Genomic DNA, 26,325 nt, shown 5'->3' with positions numbered 1-26,325 from the left:
TACAACAAATACAGTGAGCTGAACGATGCTCCGTGACTGTGGGGTGGCGTGATAATCCTCACCTTTCACATTACACATAGCCATTTGAACAGTTGTTCACTTAAAGATATTGATTTCTGCAGATTTAAAAAGGCTGGGTTATTTCAGCTGGGAGTGGTAATTTTAGCTAACATCACTCACACAGGAGTAAATATGCATTTGTTGGGGACTATTTTTAGGACAGTGTATGTGTGATGGGCTGAAAATAAACTACAGTGCTCATGTTCAGGTTAATAAAAGAACATGTCACCAGTAGTACTAAGAACTCATTGATGTATTTTTAATAGTTTTTTGGATAGCACAGCTCTACGTCACAGGGGAGGTTCAATCAGGCTTTGGCTACGCAAGCGAAACTTGTTACCAGGATCAGTTCATTGTCAGTTTTGTTTGTTTTCTGGGATGATTTGAGGAGTGGAGAGAGGACACGTGAGGATAAGCAGAGACAGAGGAGAAAAGGGAGACAGGAGGGCAGGACGAGAGGAGAGTGCAGGGCAGGTTAGCATGGGAGAGAGGAGAGGAAATGAGAAGGGACGGGAGGACAGGAAAGGAGAAGAGAACATCAGAGAGAAAATGAGAGGAGAGACATTGACGTCTGAGATGCTATCAGGTCTCGCTGCTGATATGACAGCCTCAGTCCTCATTGACAGAGCAATCAGCCTGCCATCTCCCATAGCCTGCTATTCTCTTGCGTGGCACACAGCACAGTGCCGGGCCCCATTGTCTCTCAGGGCTTTGTTCTAAATAACATCTGCATTTGTCAGCATAGGTTTTTATTCTCTTCTGGGCTTTTATCCCTCAAGCAAAGTTTGAAGGGATTTTCCTGCCCCTGGCTGCGCAATTTGAAATGCCCTTGGCGAAACATGACAGTGGGAAAATATTTTGGAATGAGAAGTAGGTTGGATTACGTACCAAAAGTAGTGTTGTATTTTTATGGCAATGTATGATAAAGTGCACACTGCAGCACACGCGAGGCGATCCCTTTTTGCTGTATGTGTTAAATGATTAGTCAACAGTGCCTTAAGCTGCTGCAGCTTTTTGATTATTGACTGACTTTAGGCAGTTAATGTTGGACTGGTAACATCATAAGCAGATACCTTGTATATTAAGGTCAGCAGTTCAAACCTCCAGCTTTGCTTATGAAAATGTATTTCAAAACTGTGATCCAGTGGCTTACCTTCCCCAAATGATTGCAACATTAGTGACTTGTGTTCCTGGACTGAGTCCGAACAGAACCACAGCTCCAGCACTAGAACATCTGGCCTGCTGTTACATAAGCCTCCCAGCATGCTGTGCAGAGAGTGGCCTCATTGAGACAATGCAATACAAATGCAGATAGAGCTGAACAGTCGCTTATGGAGGGTGGAAAACAGAAAAAAGGAGGCAAATATACGGCGCAAAAAGGTAGCCTGAGCCAACGAGGGCACAGAGAGTGGAAATGTGAGAGCGAAAGGCACCGAGGAAGGGGCCACTTTATCACTTTTATTGCCCATCCCCCGTCCCCATCCACCCTGAGTAGAGTCAATGTAGAGGAAGATATACAGCATCTGACCCTCTGAGGGAAGCCTAGTGCTTCTGAGGAACATATGTGCCTGCTAACGTGCTTGCTGGCAGCACTGATGTTAAATGTGTCTGTAAAAACCGTGGGATATTGTGACGACACACTTGAGACAAATCCAGCGCAGCACACTCACGGCCTCGGTGTTGCACACACTAATTGAGGAAACGTATTTGTCGGTGAAACTGTAAAGGGAAGGCTGTGGGACAGGTGCTTTGTCAGAGCAGATACTACGGACGGTGAGGTGTGGTGACTTTTCTCTCCCCCTGTCACATTCCCTCAGGGTTTGTTTTATGATTGTTGAACCCTGAAAGGTCAGAGAGAGAGAAAAAAAGACATCTCTCCACTCCGTATGGCAGAGCGCTCAAATGATCCAGGCTTTCATTCTGAGTAGGATATACCAGTTGGTTGTCATTCTGTGGATGATGTGTGAATCAGCTAAATCAGTCACAAACATGTGACACCGAGTCTGCTGTACAACCGTCAACTCTAGATTTGTGAATCCCTTCGTAGTGTGGCGGTCTGTGCTGCAGAAGAAAGAAACAGACATACCTGGATAGAGAAAGACAGTTGCGAGGATGGTCAGTGGCCAGTTACCAAAGGTGGAGCGTGGCGCCAGGTCAACTCAAGCTGATTGCACTCAAAGCGTAAGAACCCTCATGCTGTTAGTTGGACTATTAATAGTGGAGACATTCAGCTTTCTGCAGTGGCCGGCAAGCAGCCAGGCATCTAAACAGGCAGCAAGGCCTGGGGTCATTTAGGCATTCAAGGGAGCCAGGCAGCAACGCAAAGGAGCTGATAGGGCAAACTTCAACCACCAGCAAGATAGAAGACCTCCTCATGAAGAGAGTATACATTTAGAGCAATCAACATAGCTGATGAATTCCTTCTCAAAGACGCAGTCAGTGGTTCTAATCCAGCACACTTGCAAGCATCCAGGCAACACAGCTACACCATAAAGACATGTAAATAACATCAGAGATATTACTTTGCCAGCTTGGTTGAAAAATACTCACCTGCTTCAGCAGACCTCACGTCCTTCCTCTTGTAATAACACGTCATCACCTATGGGATGTTTCTTATTGAGGCTAGCTTAGCATCAGGCGGCAGACACTGCCATTTTCTCTTTTGGTCATCTCACTCAGTTGTTCATGTTGTTGTCCTCGCTAATTATGGGGGTATAGCTTCTTAAGGAGTACTGAGGGAAGGCTTGTTTGCGTGTTTTACTTAACTTTATTATGACCCTTTTTTTAGTCCATTTATTATTACTGTTTGCATTGTGTTATCTCACCCCACTTTACTAATATCAATAACCACACTCTGTGTGGCTTGTTCTGAGCATGCTCATTTATTACCTTGTTGTTCAATATCTACAGCAAGTTGTAGCAGCCAGTAACTAAAAAGATATATGCATATGTGTCCCACAAAACTCTGTGGAGATGTTGTTATTTGCTGGTTGACTTATGAACAAGTTGTCATAATGTGTCACAGCTCAGCAGGCTGGGGGCACTCAGGTAGAACCGACTGCAAACATGCTAGTTTGTGAGGTATCAAACAAAGTCAGACTTTAAGACTCCGCTGCATAGTAAACAAGCTTGCTGTTGAATGTTAATGTTACTCATTTTGGGATATTGGATAGATTAATGGTTACATTTTTAGGAAAAAAGTGCTTAATGTGCAGTTGGAGATTAGCTAAGCATAACATACAGACAGGTAGCAGGTGGACACAGCTCGCCTGGCTCTTTTTTAAAAGTGTAATCACTCCATGTAAGAGCTCATTAATTAATATGCTATCTTGTTTGTTGAATCCATACACAAACAGATATATAACCTCTAAATTTAGAGCTTCCTGGGTGCAGTCTTTATAATAAGCTAATATCCTGCTAGCTCTATCTTTATGCAGTGTATACAGACAATAAAGGCAGAGCGGTATGTACCTTCTCATAAAACTCCTGTAAAGACAGCAACAAAATGTATTAGCCGCAATGTTGAACTATTATTTCACATTCAGGTGTTTAAGTTTACAATGAATCTATCCCCTATTTTATTTTCTGCCTCTTGTCTGGGTCCAGGTACAGTGGTTGCCCAGCTGAGCTCCCCTTTCCTTCGTAGCTCCTTCAAAGTCAAAGTCTGAAGTCAAAGTCTGTCAGTTAAGTAGGCTGATATTCTAATCAAGTATAAACACATGTTTTTTGTTAATGACAGCAAAAACCTTTAAGATAGTTTCACATCTAGCCAAGCAGGCCTCTCAGCATGCTAACTGCTAATACGGCCACAGCTGCTCAGCTAACATCCTTTTAGCACATTAGCTCAAGTCAATGTTGCTGCTTCTAAAGGAGTTCTTCTTAAGTTTGTCAGACACAGCTTTAGTAAAGTTAGACTCACCCCAGAAATGCAAGCGCATGCATTTCATATGGGCCACCTTAATAAGACCTATTTTTGGTCAAGTAACACCCAAAATAAGCTAGTTTTACAACAACACAGCTCAGACCCCTGTTTGGTATTTTGTCCTAGATTTTGACCCTGTATTGAGAGACTAGATGGGAAGGTGTGTTGGATATAGGCCTAAAATGTGGATTATGGTGACATTTTCCTCATTTAAATGATGAAATGATGAGGTATGTGAGTGTCAGAGCTGCTACTAAACCTGAATGAATGTTAAAACAGGCAATAAAATGGACTGGTTAAAAGTCCCCCCCCACACGCTTCACGCTGTGTGTGAGCCGGTATATTTACTAACGGTAGTTTACACAGGGCGCTCTAATCTTTCCTTCCCCGCGTGTGTTTGTGTGTCTGTTCTGCTCATTCAAGACTCAGCTGGTCGGAGCAGGTGCAAGCTGGTGACTCAAACACGTGCGCGCCGCCTAGCCAGTCCTCCTAATACGCCTTTGTGTGGCCCAAAAAACTCAAACCGTCCGGCGCGCTCTATAAACAAAAGCAGCCTCCCTGTATTCATCCGACACGCGCGCACAGACGTAGTACACTCTCAATGAAACGCCCACGCGCTCGCACACATTAGCTCCGTGGAGGCCCCACAACCAGACAGCAGAATTTATTATGTAATGATTGGTGCAGTGATTCTGAAACTTTACATTTGCTTATGCAATCGCTGCTCACATCAGAAGGTTTATTTTCTTTTAGAAAAAACAATAAGTAACCGGACTGTTGTTTGTGATAATGCTCTGAACCTGGTCGCTTTATTATTATTATTGTTATTATTTCCTGTTGCCCTGCAAGCTATTTATATTGTAACTTTACTTGCTGTTTAGTGCCATCATAATTCCCCCCCGTCCGTTTGAATTGGTTATTGTTGTCAGAGGTCTGGCAGGGATGACAAGTTGGATGTTTAGAAGCATTACACTGCTTTACACGTACAGTAGATGCTGCTGTAGGTAGATTATAGAGCCAGCCGACTGACATAAATAGGGGAGGATAAAGAGCAGCCGTTATCATAACGTCACTAATGCAGCCGTGGCCCTTATATAAGCCCACTGTTTGAACCTTACACACAGGCGCTGCCATGTAACCTACACTAGGACATACTGTACGGCATATAGACCACTGCTCACACTGCCTAGGGCGGGAGGTGGCTTTGTCGGCGCTTTAAATGCATTATTCCACAGATTCGTATTCATGGTTGCTTGGTTCTCGTGGTCTTGCGTGTTGTACAGTCGCTGCCGTGAAAATAACAGTGCGGAGGCCTGTTTTTCATCCCCATCATCTGACACTGATCAACGCAGAGACACACAGAGGCGATGTTGTGATCCCGGGATCGTGCTCCTCGACCAAAGTCTGATGGAGGATCTCCCGCTAATCCCTTAATATCACTCGTCCCACTGAGATACTGCCGCCATCGCCATGGTGATGCCGAGATGGCCTGGATGTGTAGTAGTGGAACGGGGAAGGAGGGAGGGATGGATGGGGGGTGGGGTGTTTGCTGTTCACGGCCGTAGAAATCCTCCTTTGTGAAACATAAATACAATCATTTGAAGGAGTATCTCAAGGCAGGAAATGCAGGCATTTAAAGTCACCAGGCATCAGCCCAGGGGGAGGAGGAGGAGAAAGAGGAGGAGGAGGGGCGAGGCGCAGGGTTGGCTCTGTTTGCTGTAGACGGCGAGTAAAAGCTGGTCGCCTTATCCCCCGAGTGGGCGGCTGCTTGGATGGTTGGTTGGCTGGTCGGCTTTAAATCTGTGCGGAGAGGCGACTAATGCAAGGGAATCCTTTGATTTGGGATTTTGCAGCAGCCAAAGTCAAACAGATCTCGCCGCCATCTGACAGATGTTTGAGAGACGGCGAGTTCAAGTTAATTTAAGTCGTACGGCATTGTGGTCACAGCTGTTTATCTGGATCTTTAAAGCCACTGTGGTCTTATGTAGTCTATGCCGTATATGAAAACTTCACAAAGTAGTGGACATCACAGTTCCAGTATGTGTAACATCACGAGGCAGCAATATTTTAGCAAAGTGATGGGTGTAACCTGTTTGCATTGAGGTTATATCGCAGTGCCCTCGTGCTCGTCTGCCTGTGTACACTGTATGCAGTTTAGTTGAGCAAGGCAATGGTGACGTGCTGTAGAGTTGAATTGGGACAGGAAGGAGTAGAGCAGGCCGGGCCAACAATAGGCAGGGTATCTATTACCTCTCTATTGTTAGCCATGGCCGGGCTATTATTATAGCCCAGAGTGAGACACAGACAGCTGACTGCAGTTTCAGTACAAGCCCGCCTACTGCTCGCAGACAGGAACAACAACATCATCGAGAGGTTTTTTGTTTGTGTTTGAGGGTGGCTGCTGGTGGGAGTTGAGCTGAGGGCGAGGTTTGGATAGAGACAGAGAATTGGAATTGCGGTCATTTTAGGGTTAGGGCTGCAAGTAATGTTGATTAATCTTTAGTTTATGAAATGTCCGGTGTATGATGAGTAAAAGTGTATGATGAGTGCCCAAAGTGATGTCTTCAGATTGCTTCTTTTGTCCAGCCTACGGTCCAAAACCTCAAGACTCTTCACTTACCATCAGGGATGACAAAGAAAAGTAGAAACTGATTCAACAATTAATTGCTGATCAAAATAGCGGGCAATTCATTTTCTTTTAAGGATCAATTAACTGACTGGTGCAGCTTTCGATCATGATCCTCAACAATTTTACCACCATTAACTTCATTAGCTGATGCTCTTATTCCTTTTAGATCAAACCTGAGATGTTCCTCTCACAAGTCTCTCACTAAAGAGACCAAAAGGAAAGTCTGAAACTAGGCTTTTGCTGACTATGCAACTGGAAATAATACGGCAATAGCAAGACCGGACAGAATTGGTGCTCGAGGAGCGGTGTGATGCTGCGCCGTGTGTAGTGAAGGGTTAGAGGAGGACATGGAGCTGCCTTCAGCCATCTCTGTCTGGCTATCGGAGCTAGAGATTTGGCCAACACAGAGGGCGGTGACCTAGCCGCAGTGGCGTTGGGGCTCGGTTTCCATAGTATTCCCGGTGGAGCTGTTGAGCCGTGCATGGGAGGAGTTGTGACGTTAGCATGGGACAATGTCAGCTGCCAAGAAAGTGCTGATCACAGCCAGAATAAAATGTATCCGTGTCAGGACGAATAAAGTGGGCTGACAGGAGAAGCAACCAAGCATTCAGATACAGAGAGAGACATGTGCGTACACACACCATTACCAAAGCAAACAAGCACATATGTGCAAGAACACAAACGTAAACGGTGTATCACGGCCTGTGACTTAATGTCGCTCGTATAGTTGATGTGTTTCCGCTGTACAATAAACTCTGTATTAAAATGAATATTGTGCATATGTTTCCTGTAAGCCTTGCATGGAAATACACTTGTGAATGTGTGGGCTGCTGGGTGATTAGCTGACTCTTTGCCACTTGGAAATCTCTCAGGAGGGGAGATATGGAGCAGCTCAATTGAATCCTGGCAGGTAATCTAAGGAAACAGATGGATTTTAGTTATATTTGGCAGCAGATTAGCCACTTCCCCGTTGCTCAGAAAATCTGCTGTTGCCAACTCTTGTTTGACAATCTGAATATTAGTCCTTGGTCAGGAGGTCTGGCTTGCGCGCTGTTAGATTGCCTATTCTGATGAGTGTGCCCTGCGGATTCAATCCTATCTGTGCTTTCTAAGGCCCAGCTGTGGTAGCTGGCCAACCCCTCCACACCGAGGCGCCTGCCCTCTCACCGTCCCTCCTGCCCTGCCTATCGCGCTGTGCCAGCGCCCCGTGCCAGAGGAAGTTATCAGTGCTCTATCCCCCTGCCCCTAATCCTCTCTGAGGTGGAGAGAAAGTGTTAAGTAGCACTTCTTCTGGCATTTATTGGAGAGGTGGAATGAACAGGTGTCTCAAGTCCTAATCGTCTGTCTTTAAATGAGCTGCTATTTTTAGTGCCCTCTCTCCCTTTTCTTGGAGATTTGCAGGGGACATACAGTAGAAGTGCTACAATAGGAGATTTCTGTTTTATGGATCCTGCAGGAATAATGCTGACACAGTCTTACACCTTGCATGTTGATTTTTCTTATGTGCTTTGGTGGAGTACAGTCACACATGTATTTAAGGTGGCTGGGGTTTCTGCTTGATTTTACAGTGATCCCATTGAATTCATATTTTTTTAATAGAACTATCCACCATCTCCATCCACCATCTTCCTCCTCAGCGGTGCCCGCCACATTTCAGACATTTCTTTACAAATACTCACAACATGGGTATTATTACACACTTTATACTAGAGGTACGTTGATTTATTGTGTGAACATCAGTATCGGAAAATAGTCACCTTGTTGACTGCTTTCGCCCTATCAGCAGATAAGATCCACCAGTCGCAGTGGCTGATGTATATCTGTTGTGTCACATCAGTTTGCCATCAGGTTGCAGGGCTATGTATGTGCTGAGGTAGCACGTAACACAAATCAGATGATGAAGTGTGACACAGGACCAAAGTGATGGTACCTGGCCTGGCTGCTAAATGATGAACCCTGTTGTCAGTGTTCAATGGTTTGAGCGATTTGAAATGCCCTGCACTTAAATACGATATACACTTTATTGTAATAAATGATGTGTGATGATCTTGTTTTGTGTATTCTGTAGGAATAGGCCTGTTGTTGCCTAAAAAGACCATGGCAATGGAAATTATATGCATAGTCAACTGTTGATTGTTTCACTGTCATACACAACTCGTGGTCTCACAACTCACAGAATGTGGAATGCTCATTTAAGGGAGCGCTGGCCAACTATTTCAGTAATCATTCTCCTCCTCTTGTGCCATCTGCATGTTACTATTTTCAAAATCCCCTCCGCTACAGGAAACAACAACAACCTCCAGAATTATGTTCATTAGTGTGATGAACGTTTACAAGCTAACAGATGTTACCCCTTATCCTCAGGAGGGGTTTAGCCATTTTAAAGGCAGGACTGGCCTCCCTACGTGCAACCCAGGTATTTCGGACAGACACTGTTGCTGCATCCTGGTTTTAGTGCCACCCAAGACCACTGTGATTGGTTTAAAGACATACAAACAAGTCTCAGTGTTGCCCCCCGCCCCCATACCAGAAAGAGAATGGATGCAGTCAGACCTCCTACAGTGCTGACACAGCACTTTGGAGATAGGTGTGGCAATATGAGACTAAATAACTTACTACCGATATTAGGACACAGTTTTTTCTACTTATATTTTTATTCCTGTTTTAATTATTATTATTTTTGACAAGAGTAGAATACAGCAGGCCCCACAGCCTCCAGGGAGAGATCCCCCTGTAGTCCACTTGCCTGTGAGTGAGTTGTGACAGACATTAACCTCATCTCCTGGCAGTAGTGACTGGCTGGGATGGTGTTAATGATGTATGTAGTTGGTATTTACCCACTGAGCCAGATTATTACTCTGACTGTAGTGGACTCCGAGGGCCTGCAGGGTCATTGCTTAGCCACGAGATCCTCTATCACAGATTTTCTATTTAAGAGTCGATGCAAAGACGAGTCTGCATCTCAGTATCTGTTTGAACTTCCAATCATTGTGCATTGTGTGGGATGCCAATTTATTGCACCAGAATCATGAATCATTTCAGGAGGCATTTGGAACATTTCATTGTAGCATCTCTGCTGTGACGGGTTGTCAGTCTGACTTACACTCTGCAAGACAGTTCTGCAAAAAAACCAAAAACAAAACACAGACAGATCTACAGTGGCGGCACCTTCATCTCAATCTAACTGGGCTGCACAGAAGCCTGCATTCATGTTTCAGAGGATATTTAGCTGTTGAGTTGGAGGCCATGTTGGGGCTTGTTTTTCTTCTGCTTGAGGTAATCAGTGAAAAGTCACACATCCCCCCCCTGAGGAGAGCGCTGCTACTGTACATCTGACCACATTCATCCTGTTGTTAACTGTTCCACCAACATCTTGCTGACCATCGGGGAGGAGATGGGAAGGTATTGCATCAGTTTGCTCAAAGACAGGATTAGAGGAAGAGAAAGAGAGCGAGAGACCTCAGAGTGACTGGTTGGTCTTGCCCGGCACACTTTGGGAAGGGGAGGTGGTGTAATTGGAAAGTAATTACGCCTTGGGTGGCATGTGTGGAGGCTCGGTACAGTGCGACAGAGAGTCCTGTGTGTGGGTCTGCTGTTAGTGAACAGAAGTAGATAGTTATTGTTGTGTGATGTGAAAGTGATGGAAATGCTTTTTCATGATAGTTTTAACATTGATAGCTGCCGTCTGTAGCAGCTTCTGGTGTTGGCTTTTTCTGACCAGGCTGATTTTTGTTTGGCTGTCCTATAGAGATTGAATGTTGTCTGAAAGATATTTTTTAAAAAAACACACACACATCAGTGAGCCACATTAGGGGACATATTCCTTCAATGTCACCTTAAAATAAACACAGGCACTGTACAGTAGTTAATTCTGAGTTAATGTCACAATGGCAGAGTAAATACTCGCTAACAAACTGGATGTGTGTTCAGTTGTGGCTGAAAATAAAAATCTACTGTTAAACAAGCAGACAGAACAAAAAATGATGTTTTTATTACTGACATTAAGAAAGGACGCTTCACTCTCATGTAGATACATTTAAATAGATAACTAACATTAGTAAGATTAAATAAATAGTATAATAATAAAGTATCATTATCTCGGAAATTGATTTCTCTCATAGAAAAGAGATGGGGTAGCTATTGTGAGGCATATTGTCCAGTCAGGAGAGCTAATAGGTTGCTCGGCTTAGCATTTCCCATGTATATCACATCTTAAAACCTACCTGGTGGCAGCGCAACAAGCGTAACCTAACCGCATAAGGTTGGCAAGTTTAACATGTTGGCCAACAATATCTGTGTTGGGGCTTGACACAGTACCGTTAGCATTCATTTGGAGTGTTCTTAGTGTTCACTTGATGAATTTAGGTCCAATATTTGTGCATTTTTAGCTCTGTTTCTGGTCTCCACCAACTTCAGAGGGAAACTTCTGGCTCATTCGCTGCTCAAAGCTCCATGATGTTCACCAGCAAGTTGCTAACTTTTTCTGTTTGTGTGGTTGGTGCTGTGCAGGTGCATACAGCTTGGAAAAGGGTAAATGAGAACATTGAGACTGAACCAACACAATAGAGTTGCAGCTTTAAAACCAAAACAGTGAGCTGAAACATGCTAATAAGCTCTATGTAGGTAAGGATGAACTATAGATTCAGCTGACAAAATGTTTCTGTTACATAAAGTATTTCTTCAGATGCACCGTGACACTCACCAAAGCCTTCCGTTGAGTGTCCAGTGATTTGACAATCATTACCTAAATGATTTTAGCTGGGCTTTTATTTCTGCTGCCCGTCAGAATTATTTTTGATGCACGTGAAGCTGTTGCTGGACCTGCTGCTGGTGCATGCACCATGTTGCTAACCTTGTTCTGGGTGTGTGAGAATGTGATGATTCAGGAATCGGTGTACAGCTGTCACATTAATATATTTTGCTTGACACAAAGGAGTAGCAATTTAGGCTGAAAAAGAGACATTGCAGAGTTTAGAAGGTGGTACGTTTTAATCATCCTCCTCTCCTCTCCTCTCCTCTCCTCTCCTCTCCTCTCCTCTCTTCTTCTTTTCTCTCCTCTCCTCTTCCCCCCTCCCCTCCACTCTGCTTATTAGCAGGGATATATTCAGAGGGCTCAGATTAATTAAATCTCTGGGATCTTTCTAAAATGTTCAGGTCCTTGTGACAGCACGCTGTGTAATAGTCCTGCTGTCTGCACAGAAGGAGCTGTACAGTCCATCTCTCCGAAGGATCTTGTTCCCATCTGAGTTGAATGAAAGCGTCATGAGAGCCATGTATTTCGGCATCACAGCATGCAAATTTCGGAATCAGTTTTACCTCCCAAGTCAATGCATGAGCTACAACTAGATTTCTGATTTTGTCAGCGCTTTGGTTCAGCAGTGTAAATAGACAGCAGTGATGAGCTTTACCTCTCATTGATATGTGTTGTGTTCTTCTCCTCCATCATGGTGGATTGTAGCTGCTCACACTAACTGTACCCGGTATCTGTGGGGTTACTGGTGTTACTGGTTCATGCCTCAGCTCCTGTACAAGTGACACTTTTTACAAAGGTCGACCCATCAGGTGGCAGGCAGCTTTGATAAGCTTGAATGTGGTGCTGATTTTTTTTTTCAGTTGCTGTTATGTATACGAGTCATAGTAACAAAATGACAATAAAGACTAAGAAGAAAATCTCAGACTGTGGCCTTAAACCATGTTGTTATGTGGGCTTTTATGCAGTTACTTTAAGGATTGATTTATTATTGTGCAGCTAGAAATTCTCGCCCTCATCAAAATCCAAAGATATTAAATTAACAAACAAACAGAGAAAAAGCAGTAAATATTCACATAAATATATATCTATTCCTTGGTTAGGGGACAAAAAGCACATATTAAATGTTAAAAAACAAACAAATACGACAGGTAGTAATTTTTTTCTAAATCACAATTACACTGAATTCAATGCTTGTGTTCTGGCTGTTTTTGGAATCGGGGTTGTAATAAGCTGATACCACCAAATTGGTGGTTTGGCATCCTGCCTTGAAAGCTGACTCAAATGATAAATCTATTACAACAGTAGGCCTAGTTGCTGATTTATTCCCTGTCAGTTGACTAATTGAATCATTGCCACATTGTTTAAGCTTGAGTTTGTGGACACCAGCCACAGAAATCACAATTCAGTTTCACCAATTTTATTATCCTCATCCCTCCTCTTTTACTTGTTGCTATTATCCGTGACGTCATTTTTGCAAGACATCACACAGCAGCACGGAGGACTGAAACAACACTGCTTAAAGTCTCCTTGTTGTTGCACATTCCCTCAGAGAACTCCAGGAATCTAGGTCTTAAAGTTTTATGCAGCACATCTGTCCACTAGAGAGCAGTGTAGCATCAGTCAGTGGCAGGCCCGGCTGCTTCGCTATGCAAAGTCGGTGAAGCAGAGAAGGTTGAAACCCAAATACAGAACCAAATGACAACAGAGACTAAAAATAACAGCAGCATGTTGGTGAATAACACATATTGGGCTGCCATTCTAATACAAAAAAAAGAGAGAAGAAACGTGGGCATGCTCTACACACACCCTTCCCTGACTCTGTACCAGTGTGTGTTTGTTATTTTGTGTGTGAGTTCATGGGAAGTAGAGTGCAGGTTAAAGAGAAGGAAAACAGAGACTGCACCTGCCCTGCACACCTCCTCAGCAGCCAGGACACTGAATACGTCACCGGTGACATTTTACACTCACTCATTTTACGGCCCCACGTCAAATAATACACCGAGCCCTCGCACTCACATATGCAGGCGTGTCAGTACAGTACACGCATGGATGTGGGCGCACTCACACTGGATGCATAGACGGACACTCGTCACACACACACACACACACACACACACACTCCGTCCGGCAGCCGTCCAGGCAAGCAGGCAGGCAGCAGGCTCGATCAGATAAATATGAGGCTTGTAATGCGACCACAGAGACGGGGCTGATGGGATCAATAAAGAACGGCGCTGCAGGTCATCGGGAGAACACAGCGAGAGGATAAATATGGACTGGCTCATCGGAAAACAGAGCAGCGAGACTGATGGGTACACAGGACTATATCTTCTCTTGTGTGTTCTCTCAGCCATCTGACACAGATCAGACAGACAGGTTTCTCACTCTGGTGTGCTCTGGCTAAAGTAGACTGTTGGGAGGCTTCTCTGCTGTTGTCTGAGGCTCTGCGCGACTTTTAGTTTGTTTAGGAGGTGAATGCCATCGACTTAGTGTACACAGCGGGAATATTCTGAAGTACCAGGTTTTTACTTGATGGAAAATAGTTTTTAGTGGACAGTTACTCTACTACTGTCTTCAGTGGAGAGTTTTAGTATCACATGGTCTGAAAATTGTTTCAGACGCAAGTTCCAGTGACAACAAAGGCAAAATGCTGTCATGTTGGTTTAATTTGCTGCTTTAAGCTTCTCAGGTGTTACACTTTGCCGCCTCTCTGTGTTCTTGTCATTCAACAAAGAATTGATTATTATAAATAGAAAGAAATGATTGGATTAACCAATAATGAAAATAATCATTAACTGTTGCCCGAATGTAAAGTCTAAATACTGGTGTTTGATTGAGCTGACAAATGGAAAACAGTTCTCAGGAACACTCAGGAACATCAGCTAATGTTGCTGTGTCTTGGTCACAAACTGACAAAATCCAGTTAACACATTCCGTTTCACACTGCTATATAAAGCTGACGATGTGCATTACACAAGTGGCAGTAAGGTGTGTGAAAACTCTGTCTTGTGATTCTCGCTTGCAACTGGTCTCTGTTCTGCTTATGGTGACATCTGCTCCGCAAACCGGGAGAGAGTGGCTGAACCGGCAGCTTCAGCGTTCGATGGTGCACAAATGCTAGACAGTCGAGTGGTTGTTGTTATGTGTGTGTTTCAGTGCTGGCTGGCCTGTCCTGGTTGCTCTGGGCACACCTGCTTTCACCTGAGGAATGTGTGATGTAAAGACTATGCATGTTTACTGGTGCTGTATATGAGTCTGTGAGTTTACTTGCTAGATGTAAAAAAAAAATATGTCCTGACCTTTTTATACACAGATAGTGCTGGATTAGATTTGATGTATATAGTCTATAGGCCAGACATGCATCCCTGTGTATACAGTCCTTAAACTACTTCCATCCATCAAATCAAATCAAGACATAATCAAGTGCTATCCTGTTTTCTGATGACTTCATTTTAAAGACAAGTTCTCACTTCCTGTTGTGGCATCTTGCCATTATGATAGTTGTGTTGTTTTGTTTTTATTTGCACTTCACTTTATTTGCACCGGGTTTAAGATGTCCACTTCTGTTATTTTTTCTGCTACATAAATGAAATGGACATGAACTGAATTTCTGTTTTGGTGCTCACAGGATTTCAGATATCTACTTGTTCTTCCATTGAAAATAACCAGTACTAAGAACCGTGGGTTCCAGTGTCCAGACTGATCAACACATTGTTTGTGGAGAGGACGTGTTTTGGAGACTTTGGTTACAATGCCATTTTCCAATGCTTAGAGCTCCACAAATGTCAAAAAGTGAGCACGTTAACTGATCATTCAGTGGCATACTATGCAGGATTTTCCTGAAAAACATTGTAAAATCTATAAAAGTAATTAATCTCAGCAATCAAGTATGGCCCACTAGAAGTGGGAGGCACTATGTGTATCTACAGAGCCCTCTGCCTGTATTTTCTTAAATTTTTAGTGTTTTTGTTTTGTTCTGGACATTTCTGGGCTTTGAACTTGAAGCAGTAGCGAGCATGCAGGGAGTGAGGCGAGAGGGAGTGAGAAAATTAAGCAACCCGGTTACATCGCTTTCTACCACTCTCTGCTCTCTGGCTGTCATAGGTGTGTATAGGACTGCAGGTCAGTGTTTAAGTTTGACTGAGGGTGTAGTTGGGCTGACCTAGACACATGCAGAGCAGAGAGGCAAACAGTGAACAGGGTGACGCGTGCACTTGTGGCTGTGCTGTGTGGAGGTGTGTTAATGTAACCACTGTGAAACATTTAGAAAAACATTGTTTTATCGCTCTGCTTCACTGCTTTGTCCTCGCTCAGGCCGTCTCTCTTGTTGAGCCCAGCAGGAGTGGACAACTTTAAATGGTGCGTGTGTGTAAACAGCAACCGTCAAAATCCTGCACAGTACACCTTAAACCCTAGTTTGAAACAAAAAGTGAATTTACTTTCACATGAGCTGTACTGCAGCCAGCTATATGGATATTAACAGCCATGTGATCAGTAATAATGGACTCTAATCAAGCATGTGTAGCTCGGCTTGGTTGAACTTTACACAGAATGAGCTGCTGCTCCCACCCTCACCTCCTGATGCAGCTCAGTGTGCAATTCAAGGAAGTGCTCATTCAGAGGTAACTCAGCTGGACCGCTCCACTTGCTGGGTACTCCGAGCTTGTGTGTGGCTATATTTCTGGGCTCATATTAATTATGAATCTCTCTAAACAAAAACAAAAACAAAAAAAACTCTCAGTGCTGAATGAAAACTTGCAGTTGCAGGTGGACTGACACTCTGGATCCACTCCCTTCTTGTTGAAACCACCATGAAAAGTGATGTTTGTCCATGCTAGCACATACAGTGTGAGGAGGGTGTCACTCACATGAAGCAGTTATTTTTAAGTTTAAGTTGGTTCAGATCAGTTACATTATGTCATCTTTAAAGTCATCGTGAATGTTTGTTTTCTTCATGTTGTTAGCCTCATTACCACTGTCATGTTCATCAAAGCATCATCTATGATATTCTTACTATTATTCACATTATAGTCAAAGCATTATTTGTGTCATACTCATCTTAATTGATATCAGTTGTGTCTGTATTTTGTGTCCTTTAGATTGCTTTCCTCATCTCTTTATGTTCTGTATGCACTGAGCTGTGCACACCTTTTTATTTTTTTTTATATTTTAGGATCAAAGAAGAACCAAAGCCTCAGCCGGCACAGTAAGTAAACTGCATTACCCAGAGTGCTCTAGGCTTTGACACTTCTTCCTGTCAGTCGGTGCTGTGTGCTTCATGTGGCTTTTCTCCTCTTTGTCTGGGAGGAAAATGAAAGAAATGTCACTAATGTCATGGAAAGCTGCTGTGAATGCTTGGTGGCATTTTTTTGGGTTTTTTTTTTTTTGATAAACACACAGTGAGTAGCATTGACAAGATCAATGAATTCTGTGCTGGACACTAGACAGCCGACTTCCATGACATCAATGACAACAGCTTTTCCTTTCTACCAGCTTTGTTATAGCCAGGTCCCCAAACCCCTTTCCCCTTGTCCCTGGTCTCTAACTGGCTGTCCATTCTCATCCAGTGTGTCATCTGCACTCTGACTGGCTTGTGCAGCCTTGTTATTTTGTCACAAATGTGGACTAGATGCACCTGCCCTGCTCTACTGTACTGTAGCTGCATTTTGACTCAATCCACCTGTAGGTCGAGCCAGTCTGATAACCCGACCCTATTGCACCACCAGGCTGGAATAAACGACACTCCTGTTACCCTCAGCTGAGCGTTTGATGCAGCTCTCATTTCCATTGGCTGCAGAGCTTTCCTGCTTCTTCTCTCCTTCCCTCTACTGTACACCTGTTTGTCTCATCTTTCTCTCTTCAGTCTTTCTCTCTGTATTTTCTGACACTGTGTCTGGTCGTCAATGTTCCACTAAGCGCCGCTCTGCCCGTGTCCCGGCCTTCTCCTCTCTCTGCGCTGGTTGTAGTGAATGTCCCTGCTATTGTTCACTTCTTAGAATCTGACCTGCCTCAGATTGTTTTCCCCCATGATGACTCACTGCGATGTTCCAGTCACACTTTGCTTATTTGAACAGGTGGTTTAGTGGGATCACTGAGCTGGTAAATAACGTCCTTCAGCCCCAGCTAAAGTCCCAAAATGACAAGGAGCCAGAGCCAGACGCGTAAGTAATAGTACAGACCCCTTTTGATATCCACCCAGCAGGCACAAACATACAGCGGTGACCCCAGCAGCTGGATGCACAGTACGTTTGACCTGAATGGATATTAGACGATGGTACAAAACTTCTCTGTGTGTTTGTCGAGGCACACGAGGAGAAGAGTGTCGGTGTGGGAGTGGTGCGCCACAATGGATCCTACATTTATAAATTACATAATGGTGGTGCTTTGTCAGGCGCTACCAGTACCAGTTTACTCAACTTATTTGATTTTTATCATTATGCAATACTTTCGTCATTGCTTCATTCGTGATTAAAACAGCCCAGGGCATCTATTTTTTTTGGCTAATGTCAATTTCATTGATAGAATTCAGTTTTTAGTTATAATTAATGATATTTCACATCAGTTCATTCAAATGGGACCAGGCTCACCGCTGCTCATGGCAGCAAACTAGCCATGTGACCAGCTAAGCCAGGCCTTACTGATGCAAGCTGGGAAGCTGGTTGCACAATGGTTGTGTGATAGACTGTTGTGAGGAGTCTATTTTGTCTAGTGTCTGTATAATTCACACAGTGGAGAAACAAGTGATAGGAAGGCGGAGCGGCTGAGACAGAGACACCATTCACCCAACTGCATGACACTGTCCAATCAAAATGATTTTGAAGCTGTTATTTTAAGGTAACTTTAAAAAAAACATTTACACACACCAGCTAGTGTGCTTCGTGTGTGTGTTGCTCGAAACTGTAACTCATTCAGCCATGTTATACAGTTGTGAGCGAGTTTCCTGGAATACTGACTGAATTGGTCAGGCAGTTAATTGGAAGATTTTGACTTTTTATCGGTCTTACCTCGGTTTGCAAACGTGTGCATTGTAGTCCCAGTATCATAAGCTAGCATGACCAACACGAGTGCTGTAGAACACACAAAGCTAAGTAAATTTTTTTAAAACATTTTTTATAGTTACTATTATTACTATTTAATATCTGCTATGAAAAAGGGCCAAAGTCTGAATCCTAATTAGTTTGGCTAGTTCCAGGTCTTTAGTATTGTGCATCATTGCTAACTGCTACATAAGTCAGACTGAGCCATCGTTAATGATATTAGCTACACCTGTGCTTCTCCTGCTCTGACAGGACAGTACAGTGTATGCTGTATGAAAAGGTTGTTGAAGGGAGATAAAGGGTTGTTGGAGGCTATAGTACCGCTTAGAAGACACATGCTGGAGTGACTTTAACTAAACAATTTCAAGTAAGTTTTAATTTACCCAAAATAGAAAGCACATAGTCCAAATTGTGTATGTATGGTTATGTGTGATGTAGAAAGGTTAACTCCAGCCTGCTAGCCTGTTTTAGCTTAATGTTGTTGGTTTAATAGGCTAAAGCTTTGTTCTTTTTTCGTTTTTTTTTTTTTTCCCCAAACGATCTCAGATTAAAGTCACTGTAGCATGTGGCAGCTAGACAAAGCTAGCTTAGGCAAATAGTCGAGCAGCTAGCAAATGTTAGCTAAAGTCAGAGATTTTGCCCCATGCTTTGTGGAGCCTAAACCAGAACAGAGAGGAAACTGAATATTAGACTAAGTAGTTGCCAGGAGGCTAGAAACTCAGTTCCAACTGGACTGTGATGTCGTTCTGTGTCTGTTTTTTTTTTTTTTTTTTTTTAAATAGACAATTATATCAACTTTAGCAAGATCCTGTCAGGGCTGTTGGTTGTTAGCTTGTGGCGGAGTTCCTCCACTTGCAGTGACTAAGTAAGCAGTTCAGGAAATGTTAGCTTTCAGTGAAGAACTAGGACATTGTGTTATATGGCTGCAGTACGATTCTTTAAAACAGAAACATCATTTTAATTTTATCATTGTTTTGGATTGGAGGAATTGGAGGAATTGGCTAATGCCCCTTTTTACTACACTTGTGCTGTGTCTGCTTTCAGTTCCAGCATGATGTATTAAGGGTGAAAGAGGAGTTATGATTGAGCGCAGACCGTTTGTGGCAGATCCAGAAGCTTGTTGAGAGCTTGTAGTTCACCCTCGCTGTTGATATGTTGGCTCTGTCATACGTCCAACAGAGAGAGTCAGGTTACCGGCTGTGTGTAGCTGCTCTGGTGCGGCCCAGAGGTAAGAGAGCTCCGATACGCTAGCATGGGATGGGACAATGAGCAGCGTATGATTACTCGTCAGCAGTGTCACCTACATTTGACCGTGTTTGACTGAATAAGTAAACCCTCAGGAATGAGCCCAGTGTACCAGCTGCCTGCTGCCACTTCTATTCTTACACCACGTTTAATTTTTGTCTTCTTCTTCATGCCTTACTTAGTGACTCATTTGATGTGTTTACATACTGTGTCCCTTTAGTCTCAACTTAAACTTTTTACTCTTGCTCTTCAAGATATATCTCAGTGTGTAGCTCAGAATGGCTTCATCCCCTAAGAGGTGAGTGAGCATAACAAGTGACCTCATACAGAGGAAGGGAAAGGTAATCACTGGTTATCTTTAACAGCTCTTCTCAGTGACCTTGTCTGTCAATAGAGCAGCGGCCCTTAGACCATGTAGTGGCCCGGGATCGAGCTCATGTCTCTGTAAACGTTTGAGTGTAATGGGAGATTAAGTGCGAATAAGACATGATTGTTTGTAGTCTTATTTCCTTGATCCTTGGAGACAGTGGCTTTACCTCTTGTATCACAGTCTTCATCACTCTGTTATCAGGCCCTCTGTCAGTAAATGAGATTTTGTGGGATCTGTTAAACAAGGCTACATACTAATCTCTGCTTGGTAAACACACAAAGGCTGTGACACAATTAGCCCTTTAATCCCTCAGTGGGTACAATGGGGGGCACGCGAGTGGCACTCTGTCTAATGTTTAAATGGCACCGACAATCAGCCATACAACCGCACGCACGGATAGTCTTCAGGTGGTGTGTGACCAATACATTTGGGCTCTAAAGTTCTGGTTGTGGGTAAAGGAAGCACGTTTATCTCAAACACAGAGCTGTATGTGGTAAAAGGATAGCGCTGCTCAATAATTCACAAGTGCTAATGAATGTTGCAGGGGATATGTGGGGCGAAACCAATTCTAATCGCCATATTATGAAGTCAGCCCAGTGTTTAGTTTCCAAGGAGACGCTCAATTGACATGTGTCATACAAAATGCATGTGAAGAGTCCGCGCAGGTTTTTTCAGTGGCCTCTCAGGACTTGTTAGGAGTTAAGGATCTACTGTATAAGATCAGGTGCCATCTATAGGGCACAAACAGTAACACAATAGATGCATTACAGACAAAAGCAATGGATGCTGGGCTCTACCAATGATTGTCTTCAGTAGCACAACAGAGAAATAATAATTGTGTGTATTGGCAGTATCATTATCTAACTGTATGGCTCTTGGGCGTCTCACCTTACGACTGTCCTGATATAGAAACACAGGTGCAAATGATTCATTAAACGCAGGGGAACCTGAGAAAGTGGAATTAAGTGGTGTTCTTAAACTTGCAAAGCAAATTTGATACTCACACCCCGTTTTGGGAGAGGCGCCATATCAAAGGAGGAGCTCAGCTTGGAAGTTTCTGAGGTCATGGCGTCTGCTTTTCCTTTCAAAACCCTACACACTGCCCATGGCTGAAGTTATATGACTTAGTCAGCCGATTGTGGGAACTTAATTGTGCAAGAGTGATTTTGAGACCAGGACTGAACACACATCATGCTGTTGGCAATAAGAAGAAGAACTCGTGTACGTGAAGATTGTCCTCCAAGAGAAAAATGAACAGCTTATCCTCTGAAGCAGTCGCTCTCAAAGTGGGGTCCAGGGGATTCCTAACAAAAAAGGGGAATAACTTATTTTCACTATTATTCAACCCAAAAGTAACACAATGACATTATGCGTTACTATTTTGGTTATCGATTCCATGCACTTTCTGTGATAAAACTCCAAAAGTAAAATTATTTTTGGATGGGTCGGCCCTGGGACAAAATCTTTTCAAAAGAGTGTCCACGGTCTAATTTGTGTCGGTTTAGGTGTCCTTATCATGAAATAGTTTGAGAACCACCGCTGTATACCAAGAGTAATATACACAAATCATACATTATATATGTTTGTCTGCAGTAGGTTCACTGAAATATTTAAAGTCATACAAAAAGTGTGTTTTGGATAAATTAAGATTGTGTAAATTGTCCTTCAATCAATGTTTTTCTGATATTTAAAGGCCCATCAAGGGATGATTGGCTTATTGGTGAGCTACAAATGTTGTAGGTGTGCATTTGTTCATTTAATCTCCATGTCCATATACAAATACAAATGAAATAAATCAATGAATCTTACAATAACCTTCTTTATTATAGGTCATCAAACCATTTCTTTTATCCCCTAACCTCTGTCCTTCCCATTCACTTACAGGAAGTTGCACCAGCAGTTTGAGTCGTATAAGGACCAGGTTAAGAAGATGGGGGAAGAGACTAAGCCGGCTCAGGACCAGAAGAGTGAAGCCCCAACCTGCGGGATATGCCACAAAACCAAGTTTGCCGATGGCTGTGGCCACCTCTGTTCATATTGCCAAACGAAATTCTGTGCTCGGTGCGGAGGACGAGTGTCTCTGCGGTCAAATAAGGTAACACTGGCTTGCATGCTAGGTACTCTCCACTTATAAGGACACATATACACACAGACATGCACATGCAGATGTCCCACCCTCAGGCAAATTTCTCCCTACGCTACTATTTGAAATCCAAGGTTATGAAACATTGCAGTGAAATCATAATCTGGGAATTGAGCCAACAGTGTCTCTAATGGCAACTAATGTTTTTCAGATTATCAGCGTCTACTCCAGTCAGACTCATCATGCCTGTATTCAAATCCTGTTTAGTTTTATGTGTTTCACACATGTGATTCACAGCTGTAGATGTTGTATTCATTTTTACTGTAAGTTACAGTTGTTCTGTATGACCACTGGAGGGAACTGTTCCTCCTTTTCTTTTCCCATAAATGAACCTGATAGCTGCTTTTGTATAATGTGGCACTCCAGTGTCTAACTAACCTCTGTAAAATCCTCCCCACAGACTAAGCCAAAGCTTTTAGTATTAGACTGCTTAAATTTGAATCATGAGCTGTTGCTGAGTGTTTTCATGTGATGCCAACCAAGCCTTTGCTGTTGGAGTATGTGGCAGAGCTACCAGGACCTACTAATGCCACTCACAATCTCTCTCTCCCTATCTTTCCTGCTCTCTTCCCCCTCCCCCCGATTCCCTCTTCTTTTCATGCTTTCCTTCTTTCTGCTGCATTCCTGCTCTCATGGAATTGCAACAGGAGGACAAAGTGGTTAGCAAATCCTTTTCTGCGTTTTTGGAACTGTGTCTCAAACACAAGCATTGTTTATAAAATGCTGTGATATGTATACAGTATGCACATTCAGCAGCCAATCATGACATGATACAAACAAGAGAAGTGCTGATTAATGTTGTCTGTGAGTCTGTTGTGCTGAAATAAACACTAACTAAACACAAATAAAACAAAAAACCTAAAAATAAGTTGTTTGATACAGTGCTTCTAAAGGGCAAAAGACAATAAGCATTAGAATTGAAAGGGATAAAGCCTAAACTCAAGGAATAAAAGTCTCACAAAGAGAGGACACTGATTTTACATGAGGAGGATATGTGTCACTTGTCAAAACAGTTGTATAATATTCATCTGTAGCTCTAGAAGGGGCTTCTGGTGATGTTATCCATGTAGGTGTGACCTTCACTGTTTTTTTTTCTTTTTTTTGAAGAATAAAAATCCTGTATGAGTGGATTGAATGACATGAGTTTTTACCAGACAGGGAAGCTGTAATGAAGACACCATCATGTAGCATTATAACAATTTTACCATACAGCACTTTTGGAGCTAGTGCTTAACTTCACAGATTTTGACGCTTTTTCTTCTGTGATCCGCCACAAGTGTTCAAACTTTATTCAGATGCAGTACTGAATGACTGAGTACCACTTTAAGCATAATGTTTGAACTGGAATTGGACATAACTTTAAACATGTAGGTGGTAATTCACCTGTGGAGCCTAACTGGTTTATTATCATATCAATATTTTATACTTATGCCAACAAGCAGTTGAGGAAAGTAACCTTTCTAACCATATTATTGTCAGAAAGGGTTTTGATTGATATAAAATCCTACTCCTGAACTATCCCAGTTTAATACTGACATTTAGTTGTAATGTAATGCAGCGTAGAACAATATAGATAAGAAAGGGCTGATTGCAGTATTGGGTGCCCTTGGGGGTTATTGATATCTGTGTATCTAACTGATCAAACAAACAGATCATACCAGTCATATCATTGTCAATATATAACATAGATCTCTCATAGCTGTCTTATCTGTAACCTGCTAAGGTTTGGCTGTTGACTAACACTAACTAAACTGTTTATAGACTAAGCTGGAGTGAAATATGTACTAGCAGGTTTAATCCACTGGGAGAGACCTCTGCCCTGCTGCTCTCTCCATTGCCAAGACCCCAGTTGTACAGGCAGCCATTGTTCACTGGTAGATAATAGCTGGGAGATCGGTTACCTTGTTGTACAGATGGTGTTGAGGAATAACAGTGGCAGCAGGCTGGCGTTGGCCAGTTGGAGCATTGGCAGAGAGGCCCTGGGATGTGCCACTGAGGCAGTGCCCTTTGTTTACCTGGTGGTGCCCTGGTCTCCTGGCACTCAAGGTCAATTCTCTATATAGACTGTGGAAGCATGTTAGTATAGTGTGTTCAATGATTAATTGAATAACACTTTCTAATATAGGAAACTATAGATACACTATATACAGTATATGTTTGGGTATCCTGAGATACAGTGCAAACCCCACTGGAAGATGTAGGAGTAAACATTTGATCCCAGTCCAGTCTATGTGGCTTATTTGTCAGCACTCCTCTATCAGTGTGCTTCACAATACTGCCATATTTCAAATATTTTTGCAGATATGCCCTCATGATGAGTTCAATATCCAATAAATAGCTTATACATAGACTTATCTTTGGAAGGGGAGCAGAGTAAGCACTTATGGCAGGATACAAAAGTTCAGATGACAATGTCAGTCAGAGAAATGGAGAGCCAGCATGCAAGTGAGCAGAAGAGGTGACAAGGGCATTAGAGTGTAAAAAGGGGTAGTTAGTTCCATAGTCATCCTGTCACATAAACAAACGTCAGTTTTCTATCTGGTAATAGCAGCCGGTGTTTCTGGGCTGACCAGGGCCAGTAGGAGCCAACAGGGTGAGCACGGGCCTTTAGCTGGGACCAGATGAAATATTCTCTTTCAGTCCTGAAACTCTAACCAAAATGCAACCTAGGGTCTTTTTGTGAATGTAACTGAGTCAAACATTCATTTAAAAGGATAATTACAATGAAAGCACCACTTTTAAGATTGACTGTATTTTCATTTTTGGGTCAAAATCCAAGTGCTAGGGGCAAATACTATGTATTCTATGTACTATACTATACTTTAGCATCAAAATTGCTATTTTCAAAACACTAAGAAGGCTCGACACAACATGAAACTTTGCTTATAATATCACCAGGGTCTCTACACATGAACACGAGCATTGAGAACATTGTTTGGGTACACAGAGTTTACTAAATAGAAGGTTTTTGAACAACTCATGTTACCAGTTGATTGTTCCACTCGCCGTCATCCTGCCAGTCGAGAAGCGTCGATCTGCGAATGCGATGTAACATGGAGGACAGTTAAGGTGGAACACTACTGTCTTCCAGCAACAACTTGCGATTTTGATGCTAACATAGTGTTTGCCCCTAGCACTCCACTGAAAAAGATTTTGAGCCAAAAACGAAAATACGGTCAAAAGTGGCATTTTTGTCATAATCATGCTTTTAAATGAAAGTTTGACTCGGGTACATTCACAAAAAGACCCTAGGTTGCATGGCAAGAGTTTGACTTAAACTGAATTAACCAGATAGGTGTCTTGGGTTGGTTGGATGTTTATTTATAGTCAAATATTTTGCATTTAATTATCTTTTCATTGCCATTTCAGGTGCTTAGTTGAAATCTGAATATGAGCATTCTGACAGGGTTGACCTTATGTAGATCGTAGAATTTTAGAAGCAAGCAAGTTGTTTTTGGACTCTAAAGGCTGTTTCATTCTAACTGAATATAATTGACCATAGATTTGCAATAAAGTATACACAGTAGCCCACCAGGAATTTTGTGATATTGATTGTTCATACTTGTAGTCAGAAGAAAGAGGCTTTGATTACTCTGCCACGAACAACAGGCTACATTTTGGTAAACCCGACCAGCTTGTCTGAAAGCTTGTGTGTCAGTGAAAGAGGTAGTGTTGGTGAAATCTGCCCTTTTTCCATCCGTCTACTCTTTCCCTCTCTCACAGATGGTGACAGCAGTGGCGAGAGAGATCTTGTTCTGTGAAACGCCATTGAATATTTACAAGTCTCTATGTCTGGGGCAGCTAGCAGAGCTATGGCACGCTGGAATATGATATATAGGGACTGAGAGTTAAACAGCTGGTAAAGGAATATAAGCATGGAAATATAGACCTGACATAAGATTGACATCTCAGTAACCAAATGTAGCTGAATCTATGACTCATATGATAAATACTCACAATTAATTACAATACCTTATTCCTACAATAAATCTAAATAATAGATGTAAAAACACGTATGTTGATAACAAACACTGCTACCTGACTGTGCCAGGTAACTTAGCCTCTACAGTAAGTACATGAAGAACAGAGTACACAGTGACATTTTTGGGGTAAAAATATCAAATGCCTGTGATATAGATAAATTGTGTGTCAGTGTTGTGAAGTGTTCA

The 26,325-nt window shown here is 42.7% G+C and overlaps 1 protein-coding gene across 41 annotated transcripts in view; it reads left to right on the top strand.

The window, feature by feature from the left end:
* Positions 1 to 26,325, top strand: part of rims2a (regulating synaptic membrane exocytosis 2a) — a 156,239-nt gene that overhangs the window by 8,452 nt on the left and 121,462 nt on the right. For 25 of the 41 annotated variants that reach the window (XM_037074168.1, XM_037074169.1, XM_037074171.1 and 22 more), the window contains exons 3-6: positions 16,535 to 16,567; positions 17,436 to 17,522; positions 21,898 to 22,108; positions 22,804 to 22,815. In XM_037074168.1, coding sequence (XP_036930063.1) covers positions 16,535 to 16,567; positions 17,436 to 17,522; positions 21,898 to 22,108; positions 22,804 to 22,815 — 343 coding nt within the window. The remainder of the gene's footprint in view (positions 1 to 16,534; positions 16,568 to 17,435; positions 17,523 to 21,897; positions 22,109 to 22,803; positions 22,816 to 26,325) is intronic. The other 16 variants (XM_037074151.1, XM_037074182.1, XM_037074158.1 and 13 more) reach the window with 3 other exon arrangements.

The sequence above is a fragment of the Acanthopagrus latus genome, chromosome 17 (genome assembly GCF_904848185.1).
Source record: "Acanthopagrus latus isolate v.2019 chromosome 17, fAcaLat1.1, whole genome shotgun sequence".
NCBI classification, from domain to species: Eukaryota; Metazoa; Chordata; class Actinopteri; order Spariformes; family Sparidae; genus Acanthopagrus; species Acanthopagrus latus.
This window is presented reverse-complemented; position numbering and strand designations above follow the sequence as displayed.